At 39.2% G+C, this 21,220-nt stretch overlaps 2 protein-coding genes across 6 annotated transcripts in view; one reads left to right on the top strand and one right to left on the bottom strand.

The window, feature by feature from the left end:
- cnksr1 (connector enhancer of kinase suppressor of Ras 1) overlaps positions 1-15,163 on the top strand; it is a 32,462-nt gene extending 17,299 nt beyond the window's left edge. For 2 of the 4 annotated variants that reach the window (XM_063499875.1, XM_063499879.1), the window contains exons 7-21: positions 754-813; positions 3,790-3,858; positions 4,051-4,176; positions 5,706-5,824; positions 7,633-7,769; positions 8,002-8,129; positions 8,251-8,284; positions 9,263-9,438; positions 9,600-9,673; positions 9,951-10,022; positions 10,475-10,545; positions 10,878-10,939; positions 11,045-11,132; positions 11,371-11,555; positions 13,049-15,163. In XM_063499875.1, the coding sequence (XP_063355945.1) occupies positions 754-813; positions 3,790-3,858; positions 4,051-4,176; positions 5,706-5,824; positions 7,633-7,769; positions 8,002-8,129; positions 8,251-8,284; positions 9,263-9,438; positions 9,600-9,673; positions 9,951-10,022; positions 10,475-10,545; positions 10,878-10,939; positions 11,045-11,132; positions 11,371-11,555; positions 13,049-13,489 (1,842 nt within the window). In that variant the 3' untranslated portion in view covers positions 13,490-15,163. The remainder of the gene's footprint in view (positions 1-753; positions 814-3,789; positions 3,859-4,050; positions 4,177-5,705; positions 5,825-7,632; positions 7,770-8,001; positions 8,130-8,250; positions 8,285-9,262; positions 9,439-9,599; positions 9,674-9,950; positions 10,023-10,474; positions 10,546-10,877; positions 10,940-11,044; positions 11,133-11,370; positions 11,556-13,048) is intronic. The other 2 variants (XM_063499878.1, XM_063499876.1) reach the window with 2 other exon arrangements.
- Positions 15,164-15,226: 63 nt separating this feature from the next.
- Positions 15,227-19,594, bottom strand: cldn23l (claudin 23-like). Of its 2 annotated transcripts, none has more exons than XM_063498834.1 (3): positions 19,295-19,594; positions 17,238-17,290; positions 15,227-17,006 (listed from the first exon to the last, which is right to left on the bottom strand). In XM_063498834.1, exon 3 carries the CDS (start codon positions 16,822-16,824, stop codon positions 16,081-16,083), a length of 744 nt encoding a protein of 247 aa, XP_063354904.1. In that variant the 5' UTR covers positions 16,825-17,006; positions 17,238-17,290; positions 19,295-19,594; the 3' UTR covers positions 15,227-16,080. The 2 variants fall into 2 exon arrangements, with proteins under 2 accessions (XP_063354904.1, XP_063354905.1); XM_063498835.1 differs by having other exon boundaries at positions 15,227-17,001.
- Positions 19,595-21,220: the final 1,626 nt, after the last annotated feature.

Below are 21,220 nucleotides of genomic sequence, written 5' to 3'. Positions count from 1 at the left end.
AATTCTCTCTTTCATTATACTTTAGTCATCGCTCTCATCCACACTTAGAGTGTATTTACTGACAACTACAGTGCATTTAATTATTAAATGTATCTATAAATTTAATAATTTGATTTAATGATGGTTGGTTGTGACTCAGGAGGTCGTCTACTAATCAGAAGGTTGGTGGTTTGATTCCTTGCTCTTCCAGCCTGCAAGATACTGAAAAAAGAATTTTCCCATATGCATCCATGTGAGTGTGAGTGTGTGAGTGTTAAGTTCAAAGTGCACATGCTTTAAAAAAAAAGCACTTTTATGAATGTGTACATGAATATGTGAATGAGGCTTGCAGTAATAAAGCTCAAACTGAGTAGAAGAGGGCTATGTGAGCACCAATGTGCCTTTTAATTATTAAATTACTTTTGAGCTTTTTAGTCAAAAATGGATCAACTCCATTCATGTTTCCACAGTTTCTGTCGTGATAAGTATTTATTATGTGATCAGGGCTTTCTGGAATGCAGTTATTTGTCTCTCCCTACGCCCATTATATTAAAATGATCAGTCAGAGCAGGATGACAGATGGAGGCTGACACCAATATCTTTATGTACATAATCTGATAATGACGGCAAGAAGACGCAGTAAATTTATCTGTCCATTACGGTGAATCATTCTGATTCAGCTATGTGCAAAATTGACATTCTGTGTGGCAAAGTTCATAAATTTATCACTCGGAAATGTATGTAACAGTTTTCCTTTTTTTTGCTTTCTTTCAGGGCATCGAGATAACATCCACCAACTCCAGCAACCACTACGTGACTGGAACTGCCGCTGAGGTCAGACTCTTGCCTTTATTTTTCTTTCCTCATTGTTGACTCAGCCATCAAACCACACACTGTTAACCATCACTGCCTCACAAGTGCTCGTAAGCAAGCCACTTATCGTGAACTTCAAACCAACCTGTCAACAGGTTGTCTCTTTACAAGAGCCCCGTGCAGATTCTTTACAATGCCTCTATATTTCTTAACCAGCTCTGTTAACATGTACTCATGTATATGTGTACTCACTGATTGGCTAGAAGTGCAGGAAAATATAGCAGATGGGATTTATTGCTTTAAAAGGATCGTTATGCTAGCGTCGTGTTATGCTGAGCTCTGCCAGATATTTTTGCAGGAGCTGACACTTTCATATTCATTTACACTTCTTCTATCAGAAGGTTTTGTTCTGCTTAGGACAGAATAGCACAATTCTGTCTGAGTTTCTTATCTAGAAGGAACTGGAAGTATATTTCCGATTGTGAAAAGCAAAAATAAAACACGAGCATCATCTGATTTCTTGTTTTTGATTCTTCTAAAAACTAAACTTTTATCTGATTTCATAAAACTACACCATCCTCTTTTTCCTTTTTTTTAAGTCACATGCATAATCTGCTAAATCGGGCTCATGTGCACAGTTAAAGTATAAAATTAAGATTTTCATCGATTTCTTGTGGAAACATTAGTTCTCTACCAGGCAGAAATCCCCTTGGAAGTACTTTGTGTGAGGTATTATTTTTAGCTGCTGGCTTATCTTTCCTTGCTTCACTGTCGCCAAAACTGACACCAATATCAGTCCTCGTGCTGCAAATACTGGCATACTGTTTATTTTTAAATCTCTACAAGGCTGCTTGTTCCAACCATAAGTAAGACTGGATGTAAACAAGTTTATAACACATTGTGACTCACAGGATTTTCCTATGTGTGTCAGATGTATTTGTCATCTCCCATTTATTCAGTTAAATACCGGCTCTAGCTGAGCGGGAAACTGGAGACAACAACAGGGAGATCTGGTACATGTGGTGCATTACATTACAAAAGTGGACTTCATTAGCTTTACTTTGTAACCATTTGGCTTTTGATGTAGATAAAAGCTTCTCTGAGAAAAATGAAATCATCTAATGGATGCGCCGCAGATGAACGAATTTCTGATAAAGCCAAAGATCCCTTGTATCGGGGGCTTATAAAATGTATGAGGGAGTGTTTATGAGTCAAAATAAGAAGGGCTTGTGAAAGGATGAGGAGGAGAGGTCTCCTGTGGGGCAGAAAGATGAAGATGTTATTTTTCCATGATGTCAACCTCAAAGGCTCCCCTGCTACTAGTAACATTGCTGTGGCTGACGGTTAATAAGAGATATGGCCACTGTCCACAAATACAGATAAACTGCATGAATGTGGGAAGGATCCATGCACTGCCTTGCACAGACAGGGCCTTGGCTTATAATCACAATATCGACCTTCACAATATCAGCAGACTGTCTGATGTCGAATTTAGTGTCAAATTTGCTATATTATGAATGCAGTCACATACAATATTTATAGTTTTATTCAGGGCATCAGTTATCAGTTTATTCACAAACTGATAACATCATATTGAATTAAATGTACCAGGATAGGAAACCATGAACACAACTTCTGTCTGGTTACTTGAACACATGTTACAGGATAAACATAGATGATCACTTTGCTATTTTGGTACTCTTCTAATGATGACGTAAAATATAAGTAAACTACTATTTACAGTACTTTATAGATTGCTTCCAAGGAGCCAGACTAATTTTTTAAAGTGGTTTTGATCAATGGTTCTCCTGGTTTTCTGAAGGTCTTTCAAAGTTACAGTAAACCATAATACACAAGAGTTGGACTGAACATCAGTATCAACGGTTTTATGGAGTGATAAATGCAAGTTTGAAATTTATGGAGAAGGAGATTAGGTGAACAGGTCAACTGTGATTGTGTATCAGAGCTATAATGGTTTTGTATTTTCTAATTAGTTTTTATTATTCCACTTTGACTTAGTTTCCAGAGTTGCATTGCTTGTTTCAGTTCAGTTTTTATTGCTTGAAAATGTTTAGTTTTTGTTGAGTTTTTATTAATTTCGATGTTCGTTTTAGCCTTTTATTGCATGGAGGCACATATGCAGGAGGCACAGTTTAGTCTGAGTTCGTACAGATATTCTAATAAAAACTAAACCTTTTGAAAGAAATTAACTCTCAATAGTCTCAATAAACAGGTCCATCAAAGCTTCATCAGCGATTTTTTTACAAGATAAACAAGTACTAAAAGTAAAGATAGCACCTCTATATTATTATTTTATTTTAATTTTTTAATTTTTAATTATTTTTTTTTTAAGTTCACAAAATAATTGGTGAAAAGTTAACTAAAACATGCAAACATTTAAAGATGAGCTTTGAATGTCCTTCAAGAGGACTGCTTAAAGAAATTACAAGAGTTCAGGTTGTGTTGAAGAATTGTAAAACTTAAGACTTTTGCATTATAATATATATCTATATATATATAAATTAGATGGGTTCAGCATTTATCAGTTTATTTCTTCATTTTTATATGTGTTTTTTAAAGTTATTATGTTATATGTGGTGTACATATATATATAAGTATACATATATAAGTGGGAGGGAGATAGGGGAATATGTAATAAAAGCACAAGTATTAATAGAAATGCACAATGTGTCGCTGCACCTGTATAATATATATACTATAATAATATAGTATAGAATAGAATATAATACTATATTGTATCTAATCTAACATCCAAACAAAGAAAAGAACTCTCCCTATCCCCGACTGTCCACTCACAAAGGCTGAATAAAATCACACAACAAAAAAACATAATAAAACAAACTACTTTAAGTGCCAATTACAAATTTATGCCGCTGTCTTTGAAAAACAAATCATGTAATTGCTGAAATCTATATCTGGTTTGTTTAAACCCAAATATAGATGTGTTGATTGTGTTGATTTTCTCTTTTTTTGCAGCTCTCTACTGATGCCTACGTGAAGGTCTTGGCTGGAGATGAAGTGATCCAAGTCAATGATCAAATAGTGGTGAGTGATACCGTACATACAGCACTTAAGGGCCTATTGCTCTGCACTATATATATATATATATATATATGTATATGTGTGTGTGTGTGTGTGTGGTCCTGTTAGTCTGAGACAGTTCTCCTCCTGCAAAGTCTGTGAGTGTCTTATACAATAACCTTAACTTTGAAATAACCATCGGTGTTGCTGCCTTAGGTGGGCTGGAGCAGAGTTAACCTTGTGAAGAAGCTGCGTGAGAATCCCAGTGGAGTGACTCTCATCTTGAAGAAGATCCCTGGATCAGTGCGACGCAACAACTCAGCCCCGCTCATCTCTACACAGGTCCGGGCTCATTAAAATCCTCCTCCACTCACTTCTTCACTCCACAAACTGTATGAACTTTCTTCAAAATAGTCAGTGAATTAAAAAAAAAGCCCCAATGTATTTACCTTTTTATATATTATACAATACTTGTACTTTCCACATAATTTGGAAAACAGACTTCACAGGAAAATTATGCTAAGGCCTGTGAAAAACACTTCAAAATCTATAACAATGGCGTCTCAAGCTACTTTCACACTCACACAGTGGCCCTGAACGTCTCTGAACATCTGCGGGAGCTGTATGTGAGAACACAAATGTCCAGCTCAGTTGGATCTAATATTTTTAATGGTCTTTACCCTGCAAGCTCGCTGGTACAAAGTCTGTGTGAGGTCTGATTGAGCCTCTGCGAGAAAAGAGAAGGTAATTGTCCTGTGAATGCACAGCCAGTGAGTGTCACCGTGTCCTGCCAGCTGTACGCTCTACCCAGGCTCTAGCTTCACCTAAATGAGACAAGAGTATTTCCAGTAGGGAGAATGTGTCTGACCCTGCCATTTGTTTGCTACACGTGAGAAAGCTCAACCCCACAAAATGTCACGATTTAATTCTCCTCACGTAGTCTCAAAATTAAAGCTGTGAAATTTATGGCAGATTCACTATAGATATATCATGGGGGAAATCTCATGTTCATGAAACCTTCCCATTTTTGTAGCAAATCTTCTCAGAAGCTTAGAAAAGGTTGTCTATAATCACTGGATGCCAGCATTTAATATGACACATTTTACGCCCTCACGGTGACTAGAACATTTTTAATAAATTACATTTTTCTCCTCTCTGTCATGCTCATACTTTTAATCATTTGTGAAGCTAAATAGAAGAAACCTCAAAGGCAGCAATATTCTGCTTTCAAGCGTCTGCTGTCTGTGTTCATTTTAGGATAATTACATCCAGGGGTGAGAGTCGAGCATCAAATCCTCTCTTAGAAACCTGATTGTTTTATATCAGGGGGATTTTATGAGAATCCCCTCTTTGATTTCCGTTTAACCTCATTTGGGATCTATTTCCATAAACACTTGCGCACTCTCAGTAGTCACTATGCCAACTGTTGTTTGTCTTTGAACAACACCCTGAATTACACACTGCATCTGATACAAACGCGCACGCACACACGCACTGTGAGCATTTCACACCCCCCTCGTGACCATCACCGTGCTAATCTCAGATCTAGCTGGCGGCATAGGGTGAGAAAAACATTTAAAAGATGTGAATCAGCTGAGTGTATAAACTCCATATTGTCCTCAGAAGATGCCCTGCTTTTTTTCCAAGAGCTTCACCGGCTGTGTGTGTAGAATTGTGTGCACGCGGTGTCTCTGTGTGTGTGTGTTTGTTTGCGTTGCCGTCTCGTCTGCTAAGCCACAGAGCGCGCAGATGGCAGAGCCTAGGAGAAGGTGGCAATTAGAGTCTACCGTGACATCCAGCTTCTTAACCCTCCGCCGACCCCTAAATGCAGACAGTTCAACCTGCACACTCACACGCTGTTGTGTTTTCAGAAAGAAGAAGAGGACAAGGAGGAGAAATCAGAGGAGGAAGAAGAAAAGGACGAGGAAGAGGGTCCACGGCACTCATTACTCGAGAGAGTGGCAGCATCTGTCAGGTCCTTGTCTTTCACGTGAGGGCATTCATTTGCTTGTCCTTTAATAAGATAGAACTTAATAACTGCTACTTGTGTTTAATACTCTAAATCATATAGCAGCACCTGGTTTTGTCTCTAAAATAAACATCAAGAAGAAATCCAAGCTCCATTTAAAGTTAGAGTAATAGATGTAGATTTCCGAGGGGATGCATGGGGAATCCCACCTGAAATATAAACCTTCCTCCCTCCCTATTTAGAACACGTGCATTTGCCCCCTCAGTAAACGTTAAAAAGGAATCACTTAGAAGAATTGCTGTAACATTAGTCAGCAGCATAACAATGGCTCCCAGACGGGTGGCTCTTTTTCCTTCAGCATTGTTTTTGTTGCGTTTTGTTTTTTAGTGACATTATTTTCTCACCAAAAACATTGCGATTTTGTTTTTTCCTGCTTTCTTTGTGTTTTATTCAGCTTAACAACTGTGTTTGGTATTTTTGAAGGTGTTTTCTGACATTGCACTACGTTTGACCTTTCTGGGTCACCACATTGTAAAACCTTAACCCAATAACACAATAAAGTCGCCACTGCTCAACAAAGTTTAAAACACTTTTTTAAGACGTAGAAAGTCAAAATGTAATGTCCCCAACTGAGGGCACAGGACCCCAAAAGGATAAAGAATCCAAACTTTTGTTTTCAGACATGATGTACATGAAAACATGTTTTAAACATTAACATCTCGATGGTTTCCAGTATGTGTTAAACTGTTTCCTGGAGCCTGATTTTTGTCTATGGAAAGAAAAGGTTTTGTGCATACACCCGAGGCACAATCCACAAATAGTTTAACCATATTTAGCAGCCCAACAAGTGAGAATGCTTTAAGAAAGGTATCATTACATCACCTAAATGCCTGAGAACAAGAATGAAAGATTTAAAAAATAAATAAACAAGAATGCAAACAATGCAAAATTGAATAAAATATGTAAAATTGTAGACAGATGTCTAAAACTGATTTTAAAAAAATAATTTTTTTTGCCAATTGTCTAATATTTTCTGAATTTAAATATTCTTTTTTGCTTTTTTTTTAAAAAAAAATTGTCAATCACTTTGTTTGCATACATGCATGAGAAAAGCAGTAAGAACAAGTTGAATACTGATCTGGTTACACAGCATTTACTCAGTAGAGCTGAACATCCCTGAAACCCTTTTGACCTTGTTCATCTGCCCGCACCCAGCAGGTTTCCCATGAGGTCACACTGCAAATGCCACAAATTCCACTGCGCGCTCGCAACACACAACTGACTGGAAATGAGTTAAAAAGAAGAGATGAGGAGAAAGATTAAAAAATGCAGGAAAAAATTAGTAGACGGGAGGAAAAAGAGTGATGAAGAGGTAAACAGGGACAGCGAGAGCTGATGAAGAGCAGGCGGACTCTAGCAAATGGATGGAGTGGGCGGTGATGGTGCCTTGTGGTTGTAAATAATTCTGACACATTCTAATATACAACAGCTACATTCTAAGAAAAAAGGGAGAAACTGACAAATAAAGTCATATTTTATCTCTTTAGATTACTCTTTTTAAGGACTTGTAGTTTTGTAATGTGCTGTTAGTGTTTTCCAGCTAGAGGTTTCACTTTATATCAGCCACATGTGGCAACTGTGAATATAAAGTAAGATAAAAATCTGTATTTTTGCAACATGTTTATTTAATTTCCTCGCTGCTCATTCGTTGTTCAATGTTTGTTTTCTGTAAACTGTCATTGCATTTGGACTTTTAATTTTATAATACCAGATGCTGCATCAGTGGAACCCAAATGCTTTGACTGATATTTCTATATATTTTGTTACAGACGAGCTGTTCAGGGGCCAGAGGTGCAACAGCAGCCCATGGGACAGGAAGAATCTGAAATATCCTCAGTCAAGGAGCTTGAGGAAAATCTGAGCCTCACTTCATATCAAAGCCGACAGGGGGCGCTTTTGGCACCAGGTAAGACAAATTTGCAAGATTTTACCTTTTCTTATAATTGATTATATTTTAGTTACTTTGTGGTTTTCTTTTCAGAAGGATTTTAAACTGTTGATTACAACACACAAAGTGTATTATCACGGCATGCCACACTGTAATAGTTTCACTATCATTTGACCTTCTGCACAGAAACCACAATGTAACTGAGGCGCAAAGATGTGGGTTTATTTAGAAACTTCATTCTGTTTCCCAGCAGGATCAGAGAGCTTGTCAGGTTCAAGGCTCTCACTAAATCGCCTAAGAGACCGCTCGCCCTCCCCTCTAAGAACCAAACAGGATAGAGCTAGCATCAGTTCCTGCCCTGATATGGTGGGACACACGGTGAGGGGAAATTGAGAACATTCACTAACAGTTGTTTTTGTTACAATCCAGGCAATTAATGGTGATTTAATTAAAGTAAGCTTTTAAACACTGAGTGATCGCTGTCTGGTTATCTTTTCAGGGGAACAAGGATGGTAAGAAGACCTCCACTAAAGGTACGATTATCTTTATCACAGAACAATAAAATAAACAAAACACTGGAGTGTCTTTGTAATGCCAAAATCAGCCCCAAACCGATAACTCCTCTGTAAGCTATGGCTTATAGAAGAGTGTCTGTAAGCAAATCTCCCTCACCAGGCGTGGCAGATGGACTGGTTGTGCCAGGTTTCTGCCCGTTAAAAAGGAGTTTTTCCTTTCCACTGTCGTCAACCACATGCTAACAAAGGGCCATCTAATTACTGGGTTTTTCTCTCTATTATTATTATAGTTTCTTAAGCTCACAATATAAAGTGCCTCGAGGCAACTGTTGTTGCCATTTTGTGCCACATGAAATGGTCACAGAATGATAAGCATGTCCAAAACACAACTAAGACTAAATAAAAACAATGAAAATAAAGCATTGCAAAAGAAAGACGAGATAAATAGCCAAGAAATGCATGCTTAAACAGAAACAAGAGGTAAAATATAATGATTCTTTAACAAAAAAAATCCTGACTGAGGATGATTTATTCCACTTAAAACCTGTAGAGTGTCTGAAACTTGTCGTGCAAAGGTTACTGGAAAACCTGATGGGAACAGTATGTAAGGTTAAGCAGTTAGTGAACTGTGTAACACAGTTTCAAATGTGAGAAGCGATGTGAGTTTGTTGGAAGCTTTATGGATGATACTAAGACAACTCAGCTGTGTGATACAGAGATTAAGAGGGTTCAGTTGCTGTGGCAATAATGTAGCAGTAAAGAATAACATGAATTCAGTGCTTGGAATTGCAAGGAAAGATCAAGTCGAATTCCCCCAAAATAAAAACTGCTTCAACTTAAATATTAAATCATAAATTTTCTGTGCTTTTATATTTCCTGGAATAGTTTTAAAAGGATCTAATACTGGAGACATCGCAAAAGTCCAAAAACCCCCAAGAAATCCCCAAAAATTGAGTTCACTTATCATGATCCTTCTCTCCCTTATTTGTCTTTCAGGAAAGACGACGGCTATGAGCCGGCGTCGTGTGTCCTGCCGTGACTTGAGTCACCCCGACTGCGACGGTTGGCTCTGGAAGAAAAGAAAGGAGAGCAGTGTCTTCATTGCACAGAAGTGGCAACGGTTCTGGTTCGTGCTCAACGGGCCTCACATTTACTGGTACAAGAGTCAACAGGTGAGCAAAAAATCAAGAAAAAGGTCGTCATTGCTGTTAGTTCATATAATACCTAAAGCACATGATCTATCTGAGTTAGTGCCACATGCAGTATTAACTATCAACATATTTTGCATTCATCTAATTGTCAGTATGTCTAATTCTCTTCAATTGTATTTCAGGAGGAGAAGGCAGAGGGGTTGCTCAACATATCCAGCTATGGCATAGAGAGCGCTGGAGAGCACAAGAGAAAATAGTAAGAGTGAACCCAGTGATGAATTACATAATGGTGCCATAATGGAAAGCCACGGTTTAAAACTGCAATTATATTATGTATGCACACAGTGGAGCATTTGTCTTATCTTTATGCAGGAAACTGTGCAATTTCTTAAAGAAAATGTGTAAAGCAGTCTCATTGGTGCTTACAGAAGAGAAAGCAAATAAGAATTTCTCAAGTGAATATGTGTTTCTGCATATTTAGGTCTTCGTGTTTGTGACACCCCCCCTCCTTCTCTCTGTTTTCTCCCTACCAGCGTATTCCAAATGTGCCACCCGAAATTTCAGAACTTTATTTTCGCTGCGGACAATGTCAATGACATGAGCAAGTAAGTTCATACTGTATAATGATATAACAATGTCACAATCGGCCGGTTGTGTCGGGCACCAGCTCTAACACAATGCAGTCATTCATTCATCTTTTGCTAACAGTCTATGTTAGAGGTGGTAAAGCTGTAACAGGTGGTGGTGTTCACTGCCCCCTGCTGGTTGCTTTTTTCAGGCTTCTCTAGTGAGACTGTTATGCATTGTTTAAAGATGTTATCCTCAACATACTCTCACTAGACACTTTATTAGATAGATGCTGCAAGTATCAAGCTGGACTCCCTTTTACCTTTTACATCCCAAAGGTGCTCTATTGAATTGAGATCAGGTGACTGTTGGAGGCCAGTTGTGAGTGCTGTGAACCTGGACACAGACCAGTACAGTACTTAATAATAAAGTGTTTAGGTAAATGTGTATGAATATTGGTGACATAGCTTATCCCCTTTTTTTTCATCAGATGGATAAACTGTCTGATTACAGCCATACAGAAGCACAAGAAGTTCAACAAAGGCCCAGATAATGAGGAAGGTGTGGAAACATTTCTCTTATGCTTTCAAATGTTTACTCTAAATCACTTAATTGTATGTGCACAATACAATTCATGTTTTCCCATATATTTCCTACGGCATTAGCAATAATGCATCGTGATGTGTCCTGCTTGAGCAAATAAATGGTCGATATAATGATATTTTCGCCATAAAAAATAAGAGCAAAAAAGCAAATTGTAGTCTCATAATTATCTAGTAACACAGAGCATTATTGTTAATTACTGTAGCTTTGCCCATTTACAAATGGCAGTCATGGTGCTTCACATTTGAGGTAATGGCATTACACTGACAGCTGTGTTCATTTATAAACAGAGTGTTACAGTGAAACTGAATCAGAGAGCGAATCATCTCCTTCATCCCGCAGGAAAAACAAGGTTAGCTCGGTTACAGAGTTATATATTGCACAAATAATCATTAAAGCATGCACATACACATCCAGATTACATTCATTTCATATTTATCTTGATTATCTTTCTCAGAAGGTACAGTCCAGCACCCTACCTCTCCCCAAGGGTAAGAACAGGGCGCCATTACCCAGACCTACAACAGAGGGCAGCAAAGGAACAGGTATTTGTTATGTCACACTGCCTCTCTCGTGCTCTCTTGTTCTCTCAGTAATAAAAAAATGTCTTTAATCACAGCGTAATGAGTGTTAATATTTTAAGACTCATTAAGTTTTAATATTCTCTGAGAGAGTAAATAAGGTTAATTGTGTTGTTTACTCACCTTTAATCCTGTTTTGGATAGATGGTTCACAACAACTGTGTGACTGTTTTTTTCCTGTGTGTTTCCTCACTTCTGTTAGAACCTGGTCAGGTAGATGAGATGGGCATGATGCTAAACAATCTAAAGGAAGGGGGAGTTTCTCTGATCGGCCACGAGCAGCCGTTCACGCACGACCACTTCAGGAAGTCATTCATTCGGCGCAACAAGAATCCCATCATCAATGAAAAGGCACTCACGCTCCGAGCTCTGCAAAGCACTCTAAAGGTGAGGAAAGGTCTTATCCAGTCTTACCTTTCCTTGTGTCTGCATGGAAAGCCATGTGATTCAGAATTAACCCCAGCAACTGATACATAAAGATGTCATGGTCCTGGGTCAGTGACCCAGTGTTTTCTGTTTTGTATTATTAATCTTTGATTTCTCGATGTGTCTTTGTTAATGCTTAGAGTTTTGGTTCTTGTGTTTAGTGTTTTGTTATATCTATCCGTGTCCTCCCCTAGTGCTCTGTTCGTCTCCCTGAGTTTGTGTTTGTAAAACAGTTTGTAAATTTCCTGTTTTACTTTGAAGGTCTGTGTCTCTCATGTCTAAATAGGTTCAGCTGTGTCCTCCTCTGGTGTGTCATTCCCTCGTTACCTTGTGTGTTTATATTGTGTGGTTTCACCCGTGTTCATTGTCGCTCTGTCTGTGTTATTTGGGGAATCTCGGTGTTTTTCCCTGCGTGTCATTCCGTGAGTTATGATTTCGGGTTTTGTTTGTTTCTAGTTTTCACAGTTTAGGTTTATCTTTAGTTCTGTTCTCGCTTTTGTTGTTTTCACCTTCCAAAATAAAGCTCCTTCGCATCACAGCCAGTGCCCACATTTTGGGTCCTTTCTCACAACACCACACGACTGCTGCCACAGCTGTGACAGTAGCAGGTACATTTATCACTGAGTGCATGACAAATGGCTCAGCTGGTGAATTAACCAAGCAACTTAATTATCAAAAGTTGCTCTGGCAGGAGCTATATAACTAGATTAAAAACTCTACTTTGGCCGCAGGGAACATGGACGACATGGGTAAAACCACTCCTATTTAAAACTGCAACGCACTGTTTCCCACAGCTTGAAATTCACTTGGTGGTGATGGATGGTGTATATATGACAGATATTCCTTAAACGCCTCACATGTTGTGAAATGAGAAAGTCTCATCCAAACACCTTCAAATTCAATACTGTTCTTGCTCAGTATCACAGGTGATTTATACTTATAGTAAGTCTGTGCCGTAGGTAGATTGTAACTGCAAACCTCTCTGAAACCCTACGCCATAACCTGACGTGCACTTCCCTGGAAATGTAACTACACATCTCATGTTCATTTCCTGCTGTTGTTTCAGTTTTAAATTAAAGAGTGGGAATCCAGGAGGGGAAAAAAGTCCCAGCCTTTTATGTGTTTCTATTGTGGTTGGCACTACATGTAAAACTGTCCACATAACCACAAGGTAACTGAGACATAGCAGTGTTGGCCACTTATGCGTTGGCTATGCAAATATTCACTGCAGAAGTCTAAATATAGGAAAAGAACATTGCATATATGCGCATACAGAGACTCCTTGATTAAGTAAAGTGTTTGTGCAAGTTTTATGAAATATCTTGAGGCATGAATGAAACTTTATCAAGAAACTCTTGATACTTACTCAGAAAGGTTTTTGCGTTCAAATGGTCAGAGGGTGATATTAAAATTCATCTGCATGGTCGCTGACTGGAATTGCTTTTTCTTCGCAGGCCAAAGAAGTGGAGTTGCAGCAGATCAACAAGATCCTGGACGACTCCGATCTGACACCTTCAAAGTACCGTCAGTGGAAGGAGAACAACGAGGAACTGTTCAAGGAAATTGAAAAACTGGTCGCGCTCAAGGCCTCCAAAGCAGGGGACCATGCACCTGAGCAGGACACGCCCACTGAGGAGGTTGCCCTAGAAACTGTTGCCAAGGAAACAACCGCTGCAGAGGCAGAAGGCGCATATAGACTAAGCTTTAGCGATGGAGAGCAGTTAGTCGATGCAGAGCCATCTGATGTTTTTCTGGAGATGTCACAAGCGTCTCTGAGCACAGACAACAGCCCAGTATTAGAACTCTCTCTCGGCTCGCTCCAGGATTCAATAAACAAACAGCTGAGTGAAATGGCACAAAGTGGAGACACTTCAGAGAGCTACTTCTTCATTTAAAGCCGCACCAGTTCAAAGTTGCTCTGTTTAATAACAGTTAATAATGTCAGACAAATGAAAGCTTTTCTTCATGCAACAATGTGAGACAGCGCAGAGGGTTTTTTTCATTAGGAGTAGTTAAAAGTTGTATTAAAAATGGCCACAAAATCAAACATTTTTAAATCAAACATGTCAGTAAAATACATCAGTACATACTTGTTTGTCTTTTTGTTTATTAAACAAATTTCGATAAATGACAAGTTTACAACAGCAAAGAGAACATGAAATTACCAAGTGTCACAGTCTCAGTTTGGTATATATTTATATAATTTTAAAATTATCATTTTTCTTCTTCTGTGGCTAAAAACACCACCAAGTATGACTTTGCTTGGAACTTGTGATATAAGTTGTACCTTTTGCAATGTGATATGTATGTACAGTTTTACTATAAATACTCTATGTATTTGTTTATTGACGTTACCTTAATAAAGGTCCATGTGAATAATTTTGTACACAACTTTTACTCCAGAAACACTGCTATTGCTCGTCTGGGTAAGTCCTTTTCAAACTCCCTTCATGACCCTAATGAGAACCTTTCACCACAAATTATATATTAAATGAACTTAAACCTCCTAAGACCTGAACTCTTTCATGGCATGCATTTTTAATTTCTCTTTGCTATTTGGGCTGATTGAGACCTGTTGAATGTAAAAACAAAGAAATATCTTTTTATCTGATTTTGCTCTTCAAGGGCCTGATATGCACCTATGAGGTCATTCGTTTTCAATTTCGGTAGAACAGTGGCAGCATAATGTCCTCGTAAGTGGATATCAGGCCCTTGTAGAGCAAAATTTTGTATTGTGGTCTAGACAACCCAAAATTTGGACACCAGGTCCTAGATCCTAGGAGAATAAAGAAGAGCTGCGTGACAGCCGAGTTTCACGATTACCTGTTGCCTGGATCTGCTGTAAATGCACTAAGACCGATGATGTCTTCCTGAATACTAAGACATCCCATGCGACCCTGCTGCTTTAAACTGTAACCTTCACTTGCTCAATTAAAAAAAGAGAGTGTAACGATCACTGAAGAGTGTTGTGATGTTTTGTGATTTCCCGCAACTGAGTGGGAGATAACTGCCCAGACTTGGTAAAGTAGTGTGTCTGTGTTTCTAAATGTGTGTGTCTGTCTTCAGTGCATGAATTTCACCCTGAGGAGGCTCCTTACACCCTCCTCTGTGTCTGAGACCTCTTTTAAGCTGTCCACTGACGTTCACTACTAAGTAGATAAAATGTTTATTTATGAGCTACTTGTTCTGTGCGAGCGGGTCTCAAAGACCTGCGTACTCAACCATGATGTGAATTTCTCTCCTCTCCTGTGGTTGTTTGTTGCCAGCTGAAGCGATTGAATTGGTTATTCACACATCGGATTGCGATCTCTCCACGTGGCTCCAGGCGGCATTCACATCTAACATCTATTCACATAATGTTGCTTGGTTTAACTGCAGTGAACCTGTCTGCCTACAATATGTGAGATGATCACTCTGGCTCTCGGCCTCGTCTTAAGACAAATAATGTGAATTTATTTCCATATTAAACATGTAAATGTATTTAGCTTGCAAAGTTATCTTCATAAGTGAATTGCATGTGCTCCTATTTCCTGATTTCTTTTTTCTTCATGCCAGCATAACCTACCTAATCTGAAAAGTAATAAATAAATAAATGCAACAGATTGTGATAAATAGTTTTTTATTTAGTGCAACAAATATGAGCACGAAATGACAACACAAACAAGTCATTTGCAAGGAATAGAAAATACCCTTTTGTATATCTTCCTGTTATGCCTTCTTTAATCTTCGTGCTGCTCATCTTATTCCAGAAATATAATGTTACCCAGTGAAAACTCCTCCTGTGCTCAAGAGCAACAAATTCATCAACAAAACAGGATATCACATATAAATGTTAGAACTGAAGAAGCTTCTCGGATGAGAGGTGAAACGTCTTCAAGCAACTTAAAGAAGTCCAGACGCTTTTCTTTGCAAACTCCTTTGACTACGATGACCTGGATGACTGAGAACCTTCACAGATATAAATGTAAAGCTTTTTTTTTTGTTAACAACCAACTTAATACAGATGAAACCGAGTGTGATGATCTTAAGAATTTAAGCCATTTTTTTAGGCTTCACCTGGCATCATCTATGATTCACAGTTCTGTTCAGACAATTTTTTTCTTAACAGTACAAATGCATGGCTACAATGTAAAGGCAACACTAAGCAATACTTCAATCGTGTTTCACCACATGTTGCATTTAAAGGCAGCGTGATGTTGAATCTTTTTCTAACGTGACATTCATCCATTTGTTTTTATTTACACCCCCAGATCATGTTTGTTCCTGTGTTAAAGGAGAGCTACATCCATTATGTTTAAACCTGCATGACAGTTCATTACTAAGCAGCAATGTCTGGTAGTCCACAGTCATTTATGAATTTATGACTTTTCATTACATAAGCTACACACTGAAAAGATAAAAAGGGGTTTAGAAAGTGCCCTTAATGCAAATTTTTTCTCTTTTCTGTCGACGCTTTCTTACAAGTTTTAAAATGTTGGACAAGCTTCTAACAACTAACTTCATATACATCCATGTCAGGCTTGTTGGTCATTTCTGGACATGAGTGGCAGGGAGAGACAGATAGCTCATGCCTAGATGGGCAGGTTGGGCATCGTGGTCGTTTGAAACTGAAAAGCAAAGCGGCGCCTCCCAACACCTGTAGACACGAACCCAGCCACCCAAAGTAAAGCGAGCCAGCTGGATGCAAGTTGAGGTGTGGGTACCGTGGGTTATGAATCCTTTGACTTGGATCCATCCCGAGTCTTTTAAGGTTGTGGGTGTAAACCCCTAACGCAGTCAGGCTCAGCAGCCCTGCTGTCACCACCAGAAGTCCTCCTGAGGCTGCTACACCTCTCAGAGGGAGATCTGCCCAGCATCGGACCCCGATACAAGCCAGGACAATGCCAGTGCCGCACAGGAACAAGGAGGTTAGCACCAAACCCTGTGCCAGACGAACCCTGGGGTCTCTCTGATACGGACCAGCCACAGGCCAGCACTGCCTCAAGTCAGAGCGCTCCACCTGCAGGCAGCTCTCCCATAGTCCGTCAGAGCGCAACAAGATCAGTGCCTCCACTGAACTGGACCTGGTCCCATGACTTTTTGTTCCTGACCGGAGCAGACTTCCCGGTCCTGCCATTCCCAAACGTGCCTGTCCCTCTCTCCACTGGGGGGTGATGGCAGCAGTGAAGACTAGGACCAAACCCAAGGGGGCAAAAACGATCCCCATCACCATTGAGGCTGGAGTGTGCATCTTTTGTTCTCACAAATCCAGCTTGTCAGGAAAAGTCATATAGCTAAATTTTTTTCTATAAAAATAGTACAGTACCAGTGTTCAGTGTGCTACGAATATTTTACAAAAGACAAATAACAGTGGGTGTTTCTCCAGACAGAAACATTGCCTGCTGGTCAAATCTTGGTGTGGTTTACTCTGCTCTAAAAGAAGAAGAAGAAGAAGAAGAAGAAGAAGAAGAACAGTTAGATAAAATCCTGTGTTTAAAAAAAAATCAATTTGTGTCACAAACATCTCCTCCACTTTCTGACAAGAAACACAGAGAGCTTTAGAGAGCTATAAATAAGACTGTGGCAAATGCAAAGACAGTCACTACAACGATCACAGCATTAAAGATTTAACATGATAAAATAAGAAAAAAGCTCGCCCAGTACCTCTTAAACGAAAGTCTCCTGTGTTTAATCTGCAGGCTCTTCATTCTGACTGCCTGAGTGAAAGAGAAGGTCAATGTGATGATGAGAGACAGAGAAAAGCAGAGGCAGAGCTGAAGTGGAGTAAACACAAGTGCACGAGCAGACGGAGAAAGCAGAAGGAGGTTTGGCTTCACTGCTCCTGCGCTGGACAGGGAAAAAAAACCACACACAAAAACCCAGAGCAGTCGATGGCTGCCTCTGTTGCTAGGATACAATAACCTGGCCAGGCTCAACGTGGCAGTATGCGTGTGCGGTTGTGTTTATCACAAGACTTCTCTCTGCGCAAGATGTGATGATCTCATGTGTACAAATGGTACAAATGTTGGCATACTTGAGTTTAGTGTGTGTGTGTGATGAGTGTGCCATTATTTTTTTTAATGTTTGAGGATTGATGGCCAGCCGTGACCTTGGAAGAATTCAGTCGGGTTAGTAATTATGTCAGGCCACTGTTTGAATGCAGAGTGAGTCTCAGACAGAACAGGAAAGAATGTCCCAGGAGAAGAGGACAGAGTGAAGATGTAAGTGAATCATGCAGACAAACAAGCCGGACATCTCTGTTAAACAAACAACGTCTGCAAAGATGTTATGATGACAATGCTGTAAGACGTAGCTCACTGTGTTTTTGCAAAGGAGGAGGACTAGAAATGTTGAGGCTGTTTCTTATAATAATAATAATAATAATAATAATAATAATAATAAGCTGTATGAAAGGGAGAGGCTTCCCATATGGAAACTAAATAGTACTTTTCTAACTTTCTAAGTAACATTATGTTAAATATACAGCATAAACATTTGCAGGTTCTTTTCTCATTTCATTTCCACATGGGTTTATGCCTCACACAGAAAATTATTATACCAAGCGAAATGTGTTTATACGAAAAAGTTTTTAACAAAGAAAAGTCTTTTTTATCTAAGGCACATGATGATAAAGTGTCACAAAACATGCAAGCTGTTAGTGAGCTGTACACATAAGAATGCAAACATTTTAAATAGTAAAACAAAATGTGCAACTATAGTTTAACATATTACACAGATTCTTATCCATCATAAATTGTTTAATCTTTTCTTTATTAATTACAAATGATTTATATCTATCTATCTATCTATCTATCTATCTATCTATCTATCTATCTATATATATATATATATATATATATATATACATATATATATGTGTGTGTGTGTGTGTGTGTGTGTGTGTGTGTGTGTGTGTGTGTGTGTATATATATATATATGATCCTGCATCTGAAGGTTAAGAAAACAGAGGAATGTCTATTTTTAAGCTTAACTTATAACTTACAGGAAGATATTGATCCAACAGCAATCACATTTGTAAATCTGACCTATAATTGATGCCGAGATATTACTTCCAGCAATGTCGCTTGGGAGCTGATGACATATAGCATGACTGAGTCAGTCTTGTTCCTCTTTAATTTAATTGGAGATTACACTTTGCAAAGAAGCAGCAGTGAGCAGGAAAGGACAGAACGTACTAGAAAAATATTGTTTTAAATATGCAGAGACAAGTGTAGAATTTAGAGTAGAAACTTTGCATGAGAATGCATGTCTGGATGCTGATGCGGGACACAGGATAGGATTGTAGCTTCATAAACACAAATATCACCTGCTTGACTTTAGCGACATGACATTAAAAAACATAGAAGATGACAGAGACAAGAATCAAAGCTCTGAGCCACCTGTGAGGGCTTTCATGTGCACCATAAAGTCTCACTTAGGTAGGAATTATGTTCCATACACACTTGTTACTCTTGCAGCTGTCGCATTGCCAAGTCCATTGATTACTGCCACTGTAATGACTGTAAATGCAGTGCAGCTCCCTGAGGTGCTTGATTAGGTTTGATGCAGAAAAGAAAGACATAAAGAGGCCAGTCATGAGCCAAAAAATTCTACGCATGCAGTACATTTTTAATAGCATTTTCCCTCATAAAGGCATATTTGGAGCAAAGACAAACACATGCATGCACACTGACACAGTCCATGAAGTAACAGTCACTTACCATTCAGGAGGGGTTGTTTGTATCTCACTGCAGATCGCTGGCTGCCTCCCTGCTGTCGTCTGAATGGCTAACATGTTTCTCTCTGTGGGAGCATATGGTGCGACGACTTCTTTATTGTTCTTTCTCCCTCTTTCTTCTCATCTGCCCTTGCTTTAAAAATTTCTCCACTTGCCTCTGCATCCCAGTTTCCTCTGTCTTCATGTCTGTGTCCTTGTGTCTGCCCCCTCCTCTTTTTTCCCCCCTAGCTGCTTCCTCAGCTGTCTGCTTCTCTTCCCCGCTATCCCACTTTCTCTCTGGATGTGTTTCTCTCTTTGACTTGCTGATGTCTGTGTTATATCTAGGACAGTCCCTCCCTGCTTTTCCCTGTCGCTGTTGCCAAGTAGGGAATGTGGGGAGCTTTCTGAGTAATACTAACACTTCAATCTGCCTGTTTTCGACCACATAGAGGTGTTCGAAAATCAAAATCTGACTGCTTATTGTTTGCCTTTTTATGAAACCTGTTTTGTTTTGAAAACACAGACATAGGGACACAAGCTTGCACAATCACTCGCACACTGGCAGGTGTCCCACTTTATGTGGGACTGCAGAGCATTTTTATCCTTTTTCCTTCATGCCACATTTTGATTGGCTGAAACATGAAGTAAACACTGCAAGACAGACACTGCAAAAGGGAAGAGAAGGCAGTCATAGTGGTCAAAGGGTAGTTTAACCTGTAGGTGTCTTTGGCTGGATAGACTTTGAACATGGAAAGGTGTGAGCCACTAAAAAGTCACAGTTTGTGGAGATACATTTGAGAAATACTGTATGATGGAAACTACTACAAACCTAGAAATGTCTTATAACTGGGTGATGCAACCGAAAGTTGATTGTTAGAGTTTTAATGTCAAAAAGAGATGCATACAGCTGCAACCCCAATAAAGCCTCAGGACAAAGAAGTTTAGTTATGGGGAATTATTAATATTTGTCCGTCACATGCCAGATCTATAACCATTTCAGCTTGTGTGAAAAAGTACATCCAATGATTGTTAATTGACAGCAGCACCTACAGCAGCATTGCTTTCTGTATGACCTTTACTGTCAAGGTCCTGCCACAGCATTTCGATTGGGTTGAGGTCCAGACTTGGTTCCTTTCCTTTTCCGACATTCTGTTGTAGATTTGCTGCTGTTCCTGGGATCACTGTCATGTTGTATGACCCAGTTTTAGCTTTAACATTAGCTGTTGGACCGATGACCACATACTTGATTCTAGTATAGACTCCAAGCTGCCTCGGTTCGAGTAAAAGGGTGTTAAACAATTGCAAAACAATTCTTCATCCCTCCACCACTGTGCTCTACTGTTGGACAGTTGGTATGAGGTGCTTCCTGTGCTTCCTGCCTCTGTTTATCATGCTTTAACATTTCCATTCCTAAGGACTTTGATCCAGACATCTTGTTGTTCATATGCAACATTGCAAACCTAAGATTTGTTTTTTTTAGCATTGCATGGCCTGACTTTTGGGTGAATTTGCAAGGACATCCATCCCTGAGAACATTGTGACAATGTGTTAACACACACCTGAATCTTCTGGACCAGCAAACCACCAAAACATCTGCTTTTACAGAGATTCTCACACTTCCTGATGATCAATTAAAACAAAGCAGCACCTAGCTGCTACTTAACCTCTTAATTCCTATGGAGGCAATTAGAGAGTACTTAATTTTTTTACAGGGCTGCATAGAGTCTTGTGAAAACTTTGTTTTTCAATACCTTTCACTTTTATTGTCACCTCTCACAATGTCTCATGCAAGTATACTATTTGCTGCACATTTGGTCTGTTGGAGTCTGAATAACACACACACACACACACACACACACACACACACACACACACACACACACACACACACACACACACACACACACACACACACACACCTATTTAACAT

The sequence above is a fragment of the Pelmatolapia mariae genome, linkage group LG16_19 (assembly GCF_036321145.2).
Source record: "Pelmatolapia mariae isolate MD_Pm_ZW linkage group LG16_19, Pm_UMD_F_2, whole genome shotgun sequence".
Taxonomy (NCBI): Eukaryota; Metazoa; Chordata; class Actinopteri; order Cichliformes; family Cichlidae; genus Pelmatolapia; species Pelmatolapia mariae.
The sequence above is the reverse complement of the archived record's forward strand: the minus strand, read 5'-3'. Positions and strand labels throughout refer to the sequence as shown.

Bases quoted from the DNA above. Each gene is read 5' to 3' on its own strand.
- cldn23l (XM_063498834.1), bottom strand. From the start codon at position 16,824: ATGCACACTCCAGCCTCAATGGTGATGGGGATCGTTTTTGCCCCCTTG.